This window comes from Sturnira hondurensis, unplaced genomic scaffold, assembly GCF_014824575.4.
Source record: "Sturnira hondurensis isolate 20B ecotype Veracruz unplaced genomic scaffold, ASM1482457v3 Scaffold0010128, whole genome shotgun sequence".
Taxonomy (NCBI): domain Eukaryota; kingdom Metazoa; phylum Chordata; class Mammalia; order Chiroptera; family Phyllostomidae; genus Sturnira; species Sturnira hondurensis.
The window spans coordinates 23,269,418-23,286,036 of record NW_028082759.1 but is presented as its reverse complement, the minus strand read 5'-3'; the positions used below and the strand labels follow the sequence as shown (position 1 = coordinate 23,286,036).

Here is a 16,619-nt window from a genome sequence, read left to right as displayed (position 1 = left end):
ATGACGGAATTCAGAACCCTGGCCAGGAAATAAGCATTTATGGTCTCCCTGCCTTCTCCCGGTGGGCCCTTCCCTGCAGAGAACAGAAGTGCTCTCTCTGTTGGTGTGAGGCCAGGATTACTTGGCGTGGCACATACGTGAGTCCACCCTAACGACATCCTGTAAATGGTGGCGGCTCCAACGTGCATTCCCAGTGTCGTGTGACAGTTCCAGTTGCTTTGCAACTTTGTCAACACTAGATACTGGTTTTAAATTTGACCCATTCTGGTGGGTATGTAATGGTACTTCATTGTAGTTTTAATTACATTTCCCTAATAAATAATGAAATTGAACATGTTTTCATGTATGCTGTTTTATAAAGTGCCTATTTAAGTCTTGCCCATTTATGGCGATGAGATGTTTCTTATTTCCTTATTAGTAACTTACTTATTAATTGATAGCAGTTTTTATATTCTGAACATGAGTCCTTTTTTTGGTTGTACATATTATAGTACTCTCGTCCACTTTTCATTCTCTTGGTGTCTTTTGATGTCATTCATCAATTTTAATGAAATCCAATTCATCTGTGATTTCATATGATTATTACTGTGTTCTGTTTAAGAAATTCTTTCTTACTGAAGGACGTGAAGATTTTTCTCCTTGAAGCTCAACAGTTTTATATTTTGCATTTAGGTATACAAGGCAGCTCAAATTAATTTGCATGTATGGTATAAGGGTCAACTATTCTGAAAATATGACCTAGCATCATCTATTGTAAAGATAATTCTTTCCCTAATGAAGTGCAGTAGTGTCTTTATCACAATGAGGTGATTAGGAAAGACTGGTTTCTTCCTGGACCCTATTTTGTTTCACTGATCACACTCATTATTCTTATGTTGATTAAGTTTTTAGTTACTGTAGCTTTATAAAGTCTTACTATCTTCTAGTACAACTCTTCCCTTGTTGTTCCCTGACTAAAGCATAAAGTTCAAACTCTTTTTCAGAGTTCAAGGTTTTATCAGTAAACACAGGGTCTAATACTGGTAATAGGAGTTATTCAATAAATGTATGTTGATACCAACATGGCTGAAGGTGACTGTTATGAGCCCCCCAAATAACAAAACCCAAAGTGAAACGCCAGCATCGCCGGCCCAACGTGAAGAGGTAATGCCACGTTGTATGGAAGTCTCACTGGATGGGAAGGGCCGGCGACATGCTGATGCTACACCCCCGCGCTTCCCGAGTCTCCTGAAATGGACGGTCACGTTCCTACTGCCCCAGAGCGTCAGCATCACAGGGGGGAGAAGTGAGAGGGAAAGAAGGGGTGTTTCCTATGGGAGACTCGGACCCTTGCCTTCTTCCTAGCATGGACTTTTCAGACCACCGAGGAGTGACTCTCAGAGCACAGCGATGGGGCGCCCCCGTGCGGCCGGTGTGAGAGTTCAGTCCTCGAGGCTAGTGGGGAGGGGGAGAGAGGCAGTCTGCGAAGTCAAACTAATCTGTGGTTCTGCTAGCGCTGCTTCAGTTGCTGCAGCAGGAATATCAGTGTCCTCCGTGGCTGGAAAAGAACTTCTTGTGTGTGGGCAGTGAAAGCAGTCATTTTCGAGTGTATTTTCCATACAGAAAAAACCAGTTAATGCTTTGCATTATGATTTAGTGCCATGTGACAGGAAAGAAAAAAACGGCCTTAAAAATGTGTTACGGGATATTCTCTATACTTGGATTTTCACAAGTACGTATTTAACTCGGACTTGTCAGAAAGTACCTTTAATTTGGCTTTTTTCTGAGTCTCCAGAGCAATCTTTCTTAAATCCTCCATCTCCTTCCGTAACTGTTCATTTTCTTGCTGAAGTTTTAGCCTTTGTTCACTGACTAATCCGCAGTTTTCTCTCTCAGACTCCAAGACACTTTGAAGTTTCTGAATCATTTCTTGGCAGCGTGATATCTCTTCTGAGGAACTGATTAAGGAAAAAAACAAAAGAGACGTAAACTTACAGTCCAGACTTTTCCCCTTTGCTCTGAGCCACTTCTTTGTAGACTTAGCTGTGGGGGGTCCCAGTGTCATCTTGTGCCGGGAAAACACACCCAACTCATCAAGTTTAACGAGGAATAGACAAACTGAACTGTCACCCCCGCAAAAAAATGTACGTGAACCCTCCCCCAAATGTTTGCCAACACTGAGCACCACTGTGTAAACAGGACTTCAAGGGGACAGACTAAAGCGAGTGGTGAGAGAGGTGAAGCGGGTAATAATCAAAACTCTTTTATTTCATCAATCAGCTCCACAGAAAGACATCAGCTGACCATGTTAGCAAATTATAAGACCTCTTTCATATGTTCGTGTTATATGTCTTAGGAATGGGTTTTATAAATCTCGTTCCATAAACTTATTTAATCATCATTTGAATAGGTTTTATCTTTAAACTTCCTCTACAGTAAATTATTGGGTGACACAGCCTCCAAACATATACATTGCTAATTTTTATTCCTCTCATTTGAAATCTCTATCTTTTCAATCCCAGGTAATCAAATGCTGTGAACATTCCCTGGTCAATACAGGGTCCTCGTTCCCCATTAATTCTGTATATCTTTTTTTTCTCTATCGACCTCGGCTGATAAAGTTTGTCATGGGATGGTGGGCCTAGGCGATGATCACCGAAGGATGCTGAGGTCAGGGCCAGTTGCACAGTATGTGGTTCCCAACAGAGGTCCAGCATGTCACTGTCTGTGAAGAATTCTTACAAAATACCAGCTGGATCAGATCAAGCCTCATGACTCGATTCCGAGTTTTTGAGCAGAGAGACAAGGTAAGGATGATACTGCCTATATGCATCCTATTTAACTGCCAGAAAGGAGAGAGTGAAAGTAAAACGATAAAGTACTATTGATTCTTTTCTTCCTTAAAGAAATTAGTCTTCAGAAATAATTTTGGGGAAAAAAAAGAAGCTCTTGGTGTTCAAGTTTTTTTTAACATAAGATATAATTAAGTATTAGTCTTATAAAAAAGCACTCTATCAACAATTGTGTTCATTCTGAAAGTGCTATCACAGAAAATCCTAGAGAGTACCTTACTTTATTTCAAGTTGTTTTATTTTATTTTCTGCTGTCTTAAGTGTTAGCTGGAGATCATCTTTGGAACGCTCTGCAACCAGGCATCTTTGGTGCATTTCTTCCAGTTTTCTGTAAAGATTTTCACTTCCCTTGCCTTCACGGTAAATCTGCAGAAGAGGCTTACATGTGTATTACCTTACAAAGAAAGTGGTCTAAGAAATTACACGTTTAGAAACTGAAATCAATGATGAGAAACCAAAACCCATGAACGTGTGTTCACCTGTTTTCACTGTAACCTATTAAAACATATTAATAATTAATCTGGTTGTTTTACATTTATAAAATACAGGTACAATGCTAAAAGCTGACATGAAATAATAACTGCTTATTTTTGAAGTTATTCATGATCATTGTAAATTATTTCAGTGGCTTTAACATTTAAAACATGTAAAACAGCTTAAGTAAAAAAAGTACACTAGATGTCTCCATTTAAGAGAGAACTGCTTTGATTTTTGAACTAGATCCTACAAGTCACTTCTGTATCTGCATATTCAAAGACACAGACACATTCAGCGATGCAGTGAGCGGAACTTTCTGGAAGTGACTCCAAAGCCCCACTCTGTGCTGGCCAGACTAGGATTTGGCTGGAATGCCCAGCAGGAGTGGCTGTACCCCAGCTCAGCTTCCGCCTGCAGTGCAGTGCTGGACTCGACACACCCGTCTACGGGAGCCTCGTGGGGAGAGCAGGGAGCTGGTCTCCTGCACCTGTTGCCTTCACATATTTTAAAAGAAAACACATATTTTAAAAGAAAACAATTAGAAACAGGCACAGTGCCCTGAGGATAACCTGTGGATTAAAAGGAACACAGGTATACAAATTCTAAAAGATGTAATTCCCTTTCCTTTCCCTGTCCTTCAGCTTGTAGCTTTGGTTTTCCCCACTAAAGCCTATTCCTTAACCTATGCTCTGTGACACTGAAAATTCACCCAGGGCCTGACGTGTAGCAGGTGGACTCTAAACGGGACAAATAATGACGAAAAGTGAGAAGGCATCCACCGTGAAGGTGAGTGGTGGGGTTACATGCACCAGATGGTGTGCTCTGTAAATTACTCTTTTTACGTTCAACATTATGATTTTTTAATGTCAGTAATACAGATACATCACGTGCTTTTTATGCGATATAGCTCTTCTTTGAAAAAAAAATCAACTTTGACTCTACCACTCACTATTTTTTAATGCTGGGCAAGTATGTGCTGAATCAGATTCAGTTTCCCTCTTTTCCCCAAGGCACCTGGAGTGAGATATTCACTGCTGATGAAAAAGAAGTTATCTAAATAAGAAAAAAAATTAGCCATAGGCTTTTGCAATATTTTTCTCCAATAGCATTGCAGTAAATATTTTTCTTAACTATGAAATAAAAGTCTGTGCTTTCAAAGGTAAAAATTATAGCAGTGTTATCATTTTCTGGTTATATATACCTGCTATATTTATAGATGGCTTAAACCCAATAAGAATTAGTATAAAATTTAAAAAGATAGACAAAATAAAATTTACCACTGGGTTGAGGTTTAAGCAAGGAAAATAGCTACTTCATAAAATGTATACCTTTAATTCAAAAGTTCAAATCATGTGGCCATTCTGCTCATAGAGAAATGCATGCAGACAACACCAATATTTAAATGCAGATTCTGAATATGCGCCAAGCAAATAGCAACACTCCCCAGGAGAACGCTTAACTACGGGTGCCGGTAGGGAATGTGAGGAGAGCAGACAGTGATGTCGGATATGTGCAGTTGGGTTTTAGGCAGTTATTTTTTCCTTTTCCTTTTTACCTTTTCTAGTTCTTCTTCCACTGCTTTTTTCTCCTTCATGACTCGTTCAGTTTGGCTTAGTTTTTCGGCACACTCCTATAAATTCAAGTCACACCGTAAATACATACATTTGTAAATCCTTGAGAAAAATGGAGAAGTAAGAGGATTTGTTTGGAACAGGAGTGCCACATTCACTCCGTCCGTGCAGCCGGACCACGCTGATTAAAAAAGAAAACCAAAACAAACAAACTCAACCTCCCTACCCCAGGGTTTCAGAGATCACGTCCCCTATAAACTGCCAAGGACTTGTAAGTAAACACACCAGGTGGGCGAGTGAGGTTAATGGATAGCAGGGAGAAAGAAATAAATAAATGAGACTCCTTTTGCACACGATAGTTCTTCTTTTCATATAATCTTATCACATATTTTAAAAGAAAACAATTAGAAACAGGCACAGTGCCCTGAGGATAACCTGTGGATTAAAAGGAACACAGGTATACAAATTCTAAAAGATGTAATTAAAAAAAACTGATAAGTAGTGAATGCAAATAAAACTAAAAACAAAAACATTATAAGAATAGCTATTCACATTAATTTTTATATATTCACTTATTTTTGAGAACGAGTGTGGCTCTTTCCCACTAGTTGTACATTATGCTTCGGAAGAACCTGCTTTGCTGACAGTATACTGCTAATTAATCTTCAATCGTCTTTATCATAAATTTTATCAATGTTTTTAAATTTTAAAATAAGCTTTTAAATTGTGACCCATAATCCATTAACTCTGATCATAATGAAGATCTTTAACCCTGCATGACAAATCAGATGAGTAATCTAAATTTATTATATTTTAATAAGGTAGAACCAAGTGTATAAGAAATGAAACTTTAACGTTCTGTATGTTCATACAGTAAGTTGCTAATCTACGAAAAAGGTAGTTTTATGGCATGATTTCTCCTCACCTGCGGATACGTTCACTGATTTTAGACAGAGGAAGGGGGAGAGAAGCATTGATACGAGAAAGGGACATCAACCGGCTGCCTCCCACCCGCGCCGGATCAGGGGTGGAACCCGCAGCCTTCTGGGTGTATGGGGAGATGCTCTAACCGACTGAGTCACCTGTCAGGGCAAGACACTAGTTTTTAGGTAAATTTTGGATTCACAGCAAAATTGAGTGGGAGTTAGAGATTTCCCTTAAAACCCCCGCCCCTGCACATGGACAGCGGCCCCCACCGGCAGCATCCGGCACTGCAGCGGTGCCTCCGCTACAAACGTCGCACCGACAACCATACGGCACCACCCGCGGGGGCGCGCGTCTGCTGTCGTGCCCGCTGTGGGTCTGGACAGTCAGGGCGGCAGGCGTCCACCATCGTGGCACTACACAGCGCAGTTTCACTGCCCGAGAAACTCTCCGCGCTTATTCGTCCTCCTCTCCTCCTGAACCGCCAACATCCACTGATCTTTTTCTTTCCCTGTCCCCAGTTCCACCTTTTCCGGAACGTTATACATTTGGAATCACGGGATGCAGCCTTTTCAGGCTAGGTTCTTTCACTCAGAAATATGCGTGTAAGTTTCCTCCATGTCTTTTCATGGCTCGACAGCTCATTTCTTTTTAGTGTTGAATAATATTCCATGGTCTACATGTGCCACAGTTCATTTAACCATTCACACAGTGAACAATGTCTTGGTTGCTTCCAAATTTGGGGCACTCTGAAAGAAGTTCCTGTAAACAGTCACGTGCAGGCTTCCGCGTGGACCTCAGGTTTCAACATGTTTGGGTACCTGAAGTGGAGTGACATTGCTGGGGCATGTGTAAGGGCGCCTTCACTTTTCTAAAATATCCTCAAACCACCAAACCACATTTAAAAGTGGCTGCACCATTTTTCACCAACACTGGCAACGAACGAGTTCCCGCCGCCCCCCATCTTCGCCGGCCGGTGTTCTGGGCCTGGGCCAGGCTCGTGGGTGTGTCCGGCCGCGGGGGGGGGGGGGGGGGGGGGGGGGGNGGGGGGGGGGGGGGGGGGGGGGGGGGGGGGGGGAGGGGTGGTTTCTCGCTATGGTTTCAGCCTGCCTTTCCCTGGTGGCCTGTGTCCTGGAGCATCTTCTCATCTGCTGATTTGCTACCTGTAGGTCTTCTCTGGTGATGTGTCTGTTAGAATCTTTGGTCCATTTTTTTAAAATTGAGTTATTTGTTTTCTTACTGTTGAGTTTTAGGAGTTTTTGTATACTTTGGATAACAGACTTCTGTTTTTTGAAAATGTTTTTTTCTCAGTCTTCAGCCTGAGTTTCCTGAGAAAATCATGTTTTTTTTTTAAGTAATTGAACATGTCTTCCTTTAAATGTATTTCTAAATGTTTAATTTAAACACATTTCCCCTTTCTTTTTATTGAATTTATAGAGGTGATGTATACAATGGAATACTACCTGGCCATAAGGAAAGATAAAATATTGCCATTTGTGACAACATGGATGGACCTTGAGAATATCATGTTAAGTGAAAAAAGTAAAAAAAAAGTTACGAATCATATGATTTCACTCATATGTGGGATAGAAAACTGAAAGCAACAAATGGACAAACAAGAAAAACAAAACTCATACACACAGACAACAATAAACACTTTTTCTGTCAGTAGCGTTTTCCCTATGGAATCAACACATAATATTTAACATTTTTAGAAAAATCCACTTAGCTATATATTAGATTTTTTTTTACTATAAATCCTAAGAAAACATACATTGAAATAATCTGAAATTATAATTTTTTTCTACTCTAAAGTGAGTTTATATAGCTCTGGTGGTTACAAAGGTAAAAGTTAAAATCCCAGCAGGTCTTAAATGGTACATGTTCTTTTGGGAAAATAGAAAGGGCAAATGTTCTTGTCCTTCTAGAGTTTACAGTCCGTTAAATAATCCCAGACTCAGGTAGGACCTTCCTCAAAGTTGTGAATCCTTTGATAGCTAAACCACTCCACGTAAGAGAACATGCAAAATAGCAGGGTGAGGGAAGAGGAAATAAAATGGAAAAACCACAGAGGATTAAACATCACTAATTGGACACACTGCACCCCATCAATTTTACCTAACGTTACTATAGCCTTAAAATAAACGGCATTAAACAAACAACAAGTAACAGTTTCCCTGTTTCTGTTGGTCTCAGGACCTACACACAACGGGTGACTTTGTCTGCTACAGAGTGCCCAGAATGAGGAAAAGACTCCGGCTTTCCTTCAGGGGTGATTAAACATCACTCGGGGATCTTCCCAATTTTGGAAATGCTTGTGCGTTTATTCCCCTGTAAGCAAGCTCCTTAGATTCCATTTCATTAATCTTCAAGTTAAATTTATTTATTTTGTCCATCTCTAGTCACACAAATACTGTGTTTGCTCTCCCCCAGCGCCCACTCACCCTTAGGTAATCATTTCTTTGGGGAAACTTGTTTTTTCTCCTTCCCACTCACACGCATACTTTTTCCTTCTCCCAGGCCCCGCATGTGAACCCAGCGTGTGGCAGCGGCTGCATCGGGCTGCTTCAACAGCACTGGGTATCAGAGTAAAACGTGTAAATGCCACCCATCCTTCCTGCTTGATCGTGAGTTCCAGGACTGCAGATAACATGTTTACACTGATTTTTTACTCCTTTTTAAAATCATCTAACATCGTTCTTGTCTTAAAAAGAACCTTTTGAATGAACTCATGCCCAGTAATATGTACCTTGGCTTTTAAAATAAGCAACCTCAGGCCCTGGCTGGTGTAGCTCAGTGGATTGAGCTCGGGCCTGCGAACCAGACGATCGCGGTTCGATTCCCAGTCAGGGCACATGCCTGGGCTGCAGGCCGGTTCCTTGCAGGCTAACTACCAGCAGGGGACGCACAAAAGGCAACCATACATTGATGTTTCTCTCCCTCTCTCCTTCCCCTCTAAAGATAAATAAATAAATAAAAATTAAAAAAAAATAAAATAAGCCACCTCAGAAGCAAAATCAACACAGTCTTCTAACGTACCATCTGAAGGGCTGAAAGCTCTTCTGTTAGTCGAGAAATCTGTATATTGTAAAGTTTTCTTGTGTTTGTAATCTGCAAATTAAAACATTTATGAATAGTTTAGGTCTACAGTAAGAATTAATAATATCCAATATACACAATTAAGATAATAATTTTGATAGAAAATAAAGCGGTAACTTTCAGGGTGTAAAAGATAAGTGAGTGCCTGATGGGTTAGAGTCCAGAATGTACTGCGACAGAGGCAGGAGACAGACTAAGGCAAAGGACAACCCGCATCACACACTTGGGCCCAGGACCCTTTTACATCGTAAAAACCAAGATCTTTTGTTTGTGATGGGTTCTTTCTGTTGAAACTTATCATATTAGAAATGAAAACTGAAAAAGTTTCAAAGTATTTACTTATTGACCCCTACATAAATAACAAGAACTAAGGTTATTACAGGTTAACACAAATAATTTATTTTTATAAAAAGTAAGCATACCTTCTAAAATTAAAATATTTTGAGAAGAGTGAGATTATTTCACATTTCTGCAAATTTCCTTACTGTCTGGCTCAACAGACATAACAGGTTAAACACAGATGCCTATTAAGACTGTTTAGACAGGGAGATAACTTGATTTTAGGGGGCAGCTGAAAACCTCAAGTTTGCAGAAAGGTTTGGACTGAATATAGAGAGCACAATAGTTGAAAAACTACAGAGATTACGAAAGGATTCATGCAAAAGATAACCTCCATCAACCATAAAATTAATGTGAATTTCTTTTAGAACTAGAAAATTAATTAGAGGATTTCTCATATCATGAGTACTTCGATAAAAACACTTCTTTAACTGGTGAAGCTTTTAAAAACCAGGCTTTACTTCAGTCTACCTCAGTGAGAAATAATACGGCTTGTAGAAAAATCTAGGTAGGAAAAAAGCTAACACCTGTATTTTATCCAGTGGAGGAATATACAGTGTATCCAACTCTCCTATGTAAGGTAACTTACCTTATTTTATTTATTTATTTATTCAGTTTATTTTTAATTAAAATACGGTTGACACACATACAATATTATATTACCTTCAGGTGGGTAGGAGCTCATTTTAAAGGAAAAGGGTATTAGCTTTTGATAATTTATGTTAATTATTACATAGATAGTCTATAATTATGTAGGCAAGCATTTTAATGTACATATTACAGTAAAAATTATACTACAAATTTCTGCTTTTGCTAAATCTTGCCTCTGATAAAAATGTCAAGCTAAAAAATTACAACCAAAGCTTCTTGAAAAACTGGCTGATTCCAGTTTTTCTGAGGCAGGAAAAGTACAGGATGAGAGAGAAACATCACTTACACAAGAGGGCTCAGGGAGACAACTTAGGAATGAAAAAGACTGATGGCAATATAACATAACAAATAACAAATGTTCGCAAACCCGTGGTGATATTAAAAAATAGGGCAGGGTACTTCCTTACTGAAAAATGACAGCTCACACATATACAGAAAGAATAATGGAATTAGAATATTGTCATCTTATTGATACTTATTTAGGGCAACGATTGTCACTGAATGCCGAAACCACTCCATGAAAGATTTTGGTGGAAAAGGGTAACTACCTGCATGGTCTTCAAATATCTCCCCCAATTTATCGATTAAGTTTACGGTGGACAAGCTTGGCACCACCCGAGCACAGCCTGACGTCTCAGCTTCCCGACCTGCTGGAGGAGGAGGTGCGCACACTGCTCTGCAGAAGTGACCTGAGCCTCATCGGGAAGGGACGGTCACGTGAACCCAGACGGGGATGCTCGAAAAGACAGCCGGCCTGGGTTCTACAGGGAAGGCAGGGCACTGTGGCAAACTGGTGAAGACTACAGAGACAGCAGCCAAATGCCATGGCATGTAACTGTGGACTGGATCCTGGATTTAGAAAACCAAACAGCTATGGGTTTTCATTAAAAACCAAGAATATTTTAGGGAAATGTGACTGTGGATTATATTGAAGTAATGTGGATTTCTAAAAAGGTATGGTAATAGTAGTGTAGTTGTGCAGCAAAATGTCCTTTTTCTGGGGAGACAGAGGCCAAAATATTTAGGAGTAAAGTATTATGATGCCTATAGTCTAATTGAATATTTGGCAAAAGGGAATGGATTTTGCAACGTGTTATGAGTTATCAGGGTGAGGAGTAAAGAAGTGTTCATTGTACAGCCTTTGAACCCTTGTGTGGGTCTGAACATTTCCAAAAATAAACAGATACAAATTAATGTAACTGAGAGTACAGCTCAAGAACCAGGGGACTGCATTCGCATCCCAGTTCCACTCCTTCCTGGAGGCAGAGCCCTTAGCCAGTTACTTAACTACTCCACATTTCAGTCTTCTCGTCTCAAAATGGGTTTCTGTGGTTTCTTCCCCCGGAACTCACATTACACTACCAGAATTTACCGCACCACTTACAAAAAGATCCATGTCTAAACTGGAGGAAAGCAAGTGTATGTATCTCATTGCTGTCTCCTTTAGATAAAAGCAAACTTTTATTTCCAAGACAGTTTTAACTTTCATAAGCCTCACAATTCAAACCAAGAAACAACTTACTACTTTAACACAAAAAATATTAGATTTAGTCTTGAAAACCGAATAGCAAACGACCACACAATTCACAGACCGGGTTAAGCAGCAGCCTGATGTGACCGAAACAGCAGAGCTCAGTACGACAGGGAGAAGGTGCTCGCCTATGTTCTGGCTTCAGTTAGTACGTACCTTTGAGTGGTCAGTCAGTGACCCCTTAGTGGTCTTAGTTCCTTTTCTAATAAAGTAACAGGTTCAGCCGGATTTCACCAGTCCTCAGACGCTCTAAGATACTGCAAATAACAGGCTTCCTATTTCGTATGCATTCTAAGTTTCATTTTGAGCCTTCTTTTTAACTTTACACTTCAGGAAAGTTAATCTTCACTATTTTCCTAACTCCTGCTCCCCTGCTGTCCTGCCCTCCACCGCCGGCCCACTCCACACAAACACTAGGAGCTACTATCCGGAGATGAATTTCATTTGAAACTTGGCATAAGTGATGCATTTCGCTGAAAGTTAGGTCCCCACGGCAAAAACTTAGGTAGTACTTAATCTTAAGCTGTGAAACTGTAAATTTTAAGTGTAATTAAAAACACCTTACTTCCTTTTTGGTTCTCACGGCAGCATCTTCAACAACCTGAGAAAATGTCTCTCTCATTTTCTCCAACTCTTCTTCTTTTTGCTTCTCCTCAAGCAGAGCCTGCAGAAAACAATCACTCGGTGTTATTATGGGTCACTTCACTGTTAATAACGAGAACATAATAAATGGGTGAAAGCTTACCCACTGACCACCTTCTTGAAAGCAACCATCACGTTCTAAACGCCCAAGACCTCTCCACCTGGAGTGCCTCCCTAAGTTACGAACGGTGACACTTTCCGCTAACCTGCTCACCGGATCCTGTCCTAACAAAAAATGTACTCTTTTACTTTGGGATTTATTTCAGCCAGGGCCATCACTCTCCATCTCTATAGCTGGAGATCTTAGAATCAGTTTTGAAGTTTCCTTCTCCTGCAGTCCCTATATAAAAATAAGTCATCAAGTCCAGGTATTACATTCTTGAACAAATCCCTCGTATTTCCCTGGGTTTTCATTATTCAAATCAAGTCTCCTGTCATCTCACACCTCAATCACTGTAGAGACGACCTGCTCTGTCTTCTTGATATGTATCTTTTGAAAAATTACTTATTTTAGTTTTAGACAGAGGGGAAGGGAGGGAGAAAAGGAGGGAGAGAAACATCAATGTGTGGTTGCCTCTCATGTGCCACCCACTGGGGTCCTGGCCTGCATGTGCCCTGCCTGGGAATCGAACTGGTGACCCTGTGGTTTGCAGGCTGGCACTCAGTCCACTGATCCACACCGGCCAGGACTCTTGATGTGTCTCCATCCCTCCAATCATTATTATTTCCCACCTGAAAAATAGTCTTATAAGCCCAGCCTGATGTCAGTCCTGCCCAGTCCTTTGCTTTCCCGTGGAGCAAAGCTCCTCGGGCAGCTGCACTTGCTTGTCTTCAGTGCTTTCTCCCTCACTCACCCCACTCAGGCTTCAGCAGCTCTGATCCCCACTGATGACTCAGGAGTCCATTCTGAGCAATCATTTTATTTAATCTGACAGATTAAATTGAGATACTGGATGCTTTCCCCCTGTTTTACTTTTTTACTGGGCTTTTAGTGCACTGTAGTATTGGTTTTCTTCCCAACCCACTGGTCAGTCCTTTTCCGTCTGTGTTGCTGCTCCTTCCTCTCAGCCTCTTCGCTGTCTGACGGCCTGAGACTCAGGCCTTGCTCCTTTCCTCCATCTACGTCCATCCTTCGTGGGCTAATCCAGTCTCATGGTTTTAAGTATCATTTATATGCCGACAATTCCCAAATATACCTCCCTTGCCCAAGTACCATTTTGAGCCTAGAACAGCTCCAATTTTACGCCTCATTGAATCTCTCTCTTTTAAATTACAACATAGCAAGTGGCCCTGTGTTTGGGTCCTACTATCTTCCAAAGATAACACACACATTCCCATCTCTGTCTTAAAAAAAAAAACTTTAATAAATCCCCTCCTGCTTAAACAGGTAAGTTAGTAAGAGTAACAGCTGTTCTGATGTGACAGCCTTGTTGGGGGAGAACCAACCACCGACGAAAGGGGGAAGCGTCCTAAGAGATCTGCTCTAGGCTGTCCTTGTCTGCCTGCACAATGGGCTGAAAGACTCCAGGATTTCTTGGACAAGCAACCGAAGGCAGAAACCCTCTGACAGTTACTCAGGGAGTCAGCCAAAAGGGCGCTCAGCACTGTAGCCATAAGCAGCCTCTTCGAGGGTCTGCGGACTGAGGCCTGGGGTGAGGAGACCTGAGAGGCAGGCAGGGGGTGCTACTGCCACCCTCCCTGCATGTGCTCTACACAAACGGTTGTCCTTTACAGCCTGGAGCGAGGGAAGCCCCCAGTCTGGGCTTCAGAGGGGAATGGGGAACAGTTTTGTCCTGCTCTTAATGTTTTTTAAAGCTAACTTAGGTGTTAAGAGAAATTCCCAAGCATTTTATGTCTATTTTGTGCCTTTCAACCATTCTAAGAGGCAGAATTCAGATGGGAATATTAGCATTTTTGCAGTTTAAATTTGGATAATTACGTCTTTTAATCTTTTACTAGCTTCTTAATAGACAGCTTACAGTTTGTTTCATGTTTAATAGGTTTCTTGGAAAACCCTCTACTACGTAAGAAAGGAAAACATAAATAAAGCATTTTATTTGTGCTTCCATTTTCCCCAGTAGGGTATTACACATGTAACAGGTCTTCCATAAACATTGGTTAGACGAATGACAGATTTAATTGATGATCTCCACATAAGGAAGGCAGCAACACTAAAATGAATATACAAGCACGTCCTTTATGATGTCTGTAAACTATATACCATTCACAGGGCAGCGGTGAAGGACAAGGTATGACATGTGACAGCTGGGCATCAATTGTTAGCGTTAAAGGAAACAATGACAAAAAGGCTCCAGTTAATAAATCTCTGCAGCTAAATTTAATTTCTGTCATTTGTGTTTCTGGTCTATTAGAGTAACTGTGTGGGTGATAAAGGGGAAATAAAGATGAATAGGATTCATCTGGTTCAACTGACTACAATACAGGGACCCCGGCAGTGAAGTGCTGAAGCGGATTTTTTGGAGTCTGCGACTGCAGGGTGCAGACCAGTCACTCGAGGACCGCAGACGGAAGGAAAGTCTGACATGCACACGTCAGTTGTGGGAGAGGGCTGGCATTTTATCAAATATTATGATATTAAGTCTTTTAAAAAATTTTCTATGAAACACCTTTATGTATTTAGCAAACAATAACTTTTGGAAGTAATGATGACACTCAAACATAAAAACTTAAGTGAACCTTTGAAGGGCAATATGGCAATACGCATGCTTTGCATGGCAATCAGAGGAAGTCACCCTCTGGCTGTCAATAAGGCAGCCCAGGCTCAGCTCATGCTGTTGCCCAGGGTGAGGTTGCCAAAGAGGGTCTCCGCCAGGCTACCTTCCGGGGCCCCCAGCTTGGGCAGATGGATGAGATTTGTTGCCAAGTTTTTGATGGACTTTATATCCTGGTGCAGGTGGTGATGCTCCAGGAAAATCACACAGGTGGGTGTGGTTCTTGATGGTAGTCAGGTGGAACAGTTTGAGCAGGCTCTGGTCCACCATCCTCTCATTTGCAAAGTGTTTTTCATGGCCCTCCAGCCACGCCCCAGGGGCATGGGTCAGGCCTTCGGATATCGCCCAGGTGGATGTGCGCCCCCCTCGCCGGTTCAGCAGCTGCACCGGCGTCTGGACTTGCTCCCATGCCTCCTTCCACTGCCACAAGAAGACAGGGAAGTGCTTCAAGGCCACTTCCTGGCAGTCGAAGTAGAAGGCCATGGACAGGTACAGGTAGGAGGCATGAGGCTCCAGGCTGATGTGTCTATTGAGGGCGGCCTGGCATTCCTGGCGGTAGTTCTGGCGCACTCGTGAGGGACGTGGCAGTGGGAGCGGCAGGGTCCCACCATTTCAGGCGCAGCACACAGGACGCAGGGCTAGAGGTGCAGGCATCAGCGCTTGTGGGTTGGGCTCTGTGGCCAAGAAGGCTGGTAAAGCACCCTGATGAGGGCTGAGGGGCGGGCTACGGAGCTGCGTGGGGGAAAGAGAGCAGGCCCGGATCATCTCCATGGTGGTCGATATTGGTAGCTGGAGGCTCAGTCAGCAGCAATGGTGGTGGGGACCAGGGAATGTCCCTGTGGTGGGCGCCCAGTGTGGCTGGACACAGGTGGCTGGAGGTGGGTTCTGAGATGGCCATGATATTAAGTCTTATCACTGACATGTGTTTATCAATGGAGAACATAGCAATTTCATTTTCATGTGATTTTTCTGTAGTTATAAATTCCCATACTATTAGGTTACATGGGCAAACAGTATTTTATTTTTTAATAAACATGTTAATTAGTTTTCTTACCTGGTTTTTTTGTAGGGTAGCTTCCTCTAAGAGTTGCATGCTATTTCTGACTCTTAGAATAGCTTCATATTTCTCATTTTCTAATTCACTGTACTTTTCTTGTAAGTCTCTGGTCTGGCTTTCCAAATGTGTTTTCTCTGCTCTTAATTGGTTGGCTTCTTGAATTGCTACACATAACCTAAAAATTAATAATCACATTGTAAAAGTTCAATATCTTTTTTTAAAGATTTCTTTTTAGAGAGAGGGGAAGGGAGGGAGAAAGAGAGGGAGAGAAACACTGATCTCTTACGAGAGCTACATCAATCAGTTGCCTCTTGAATGCCCCCAACTGGGTCCTGGCCCACAACCCAGGCATGTGTCCTGACTGGGACTTGAACTGGCGACCGACCTTTCGGTTTGCAGGCCTGCACTCAGCACACTGAGTGCCAGGGCTACAAGTTAAATATTTTTAAAGGGAAGGAAGGAGATAGTGTATTTACTGAGCACCTATTACAATAACAGTATTCCAGTTACTTTCACATGTATTTTTTCATTTGATTAACCCAAAGATTTGGTACCACAGATTTTGTTATTCCTATTTTAAAGAAAATCAAAGAAACCCACTTTAATAGAGATTAGGCATTTGATTAAGCTCGAATGGCGAATGAGCAGTGGGGCTGAGACTATACCTCGAAACTTAGATTCTATGTTACACTTTTGGTAATATCACAGTGTATTGTATAGTTACATGATAATGTTGTGAAGCGGACCCTTAAAGAATGAGTTGTT

At 41.6% G+C, this 16,619-nt stretch overlaps 1 protein-coding gene across 2 annotated transcripts in view; it reads right to left on the bottom strand.

Moving 5' to 3' along the window:
* SCLT1 (sodium channel and clathrin linker 1) overlaps positions 1 to 16,619 on the bottom strand; it is a 96,612-nt gene that overhangs the window by 33,014 nt on the left and 46,979 nt on the right. Inside the window, exons 12-17 of one of the 2 annotated variants that reach the window (XM_037058522.1) lie at positions 15,852 to 16,029; positions 11,989 to 12,087; positions 8,843 to 8,914; positions 4,864 to 4,938; positions 3,052 to 3,197; positions 1,745 to 1,937 (exon numbers count right to left, since the gene is read on the bottom strand). In XM_037058522.1, coding sequence (XP_036914417.1) covers positions 1,745 to 1,937; positions 3,052 to 3,197; positions 4,864 to 4,938; positions 8,843 to 8,914; positions 11,989 to 12,087; positions 15,852 to 16,029 — 763 coding nt within the window. The remainder of the gene's footprint in view (positions 1 to 1,744; positions 1,938 to 3,051; positions 3,198 to 4,863; positions 4,939 to 8,842; positions 8,915 to 11,988; positions 12,088 to 15,851; positions 16,030 to 16,619) is intronic. The other variant, XM_037058523.1, reaches the window with a different exon arrangement.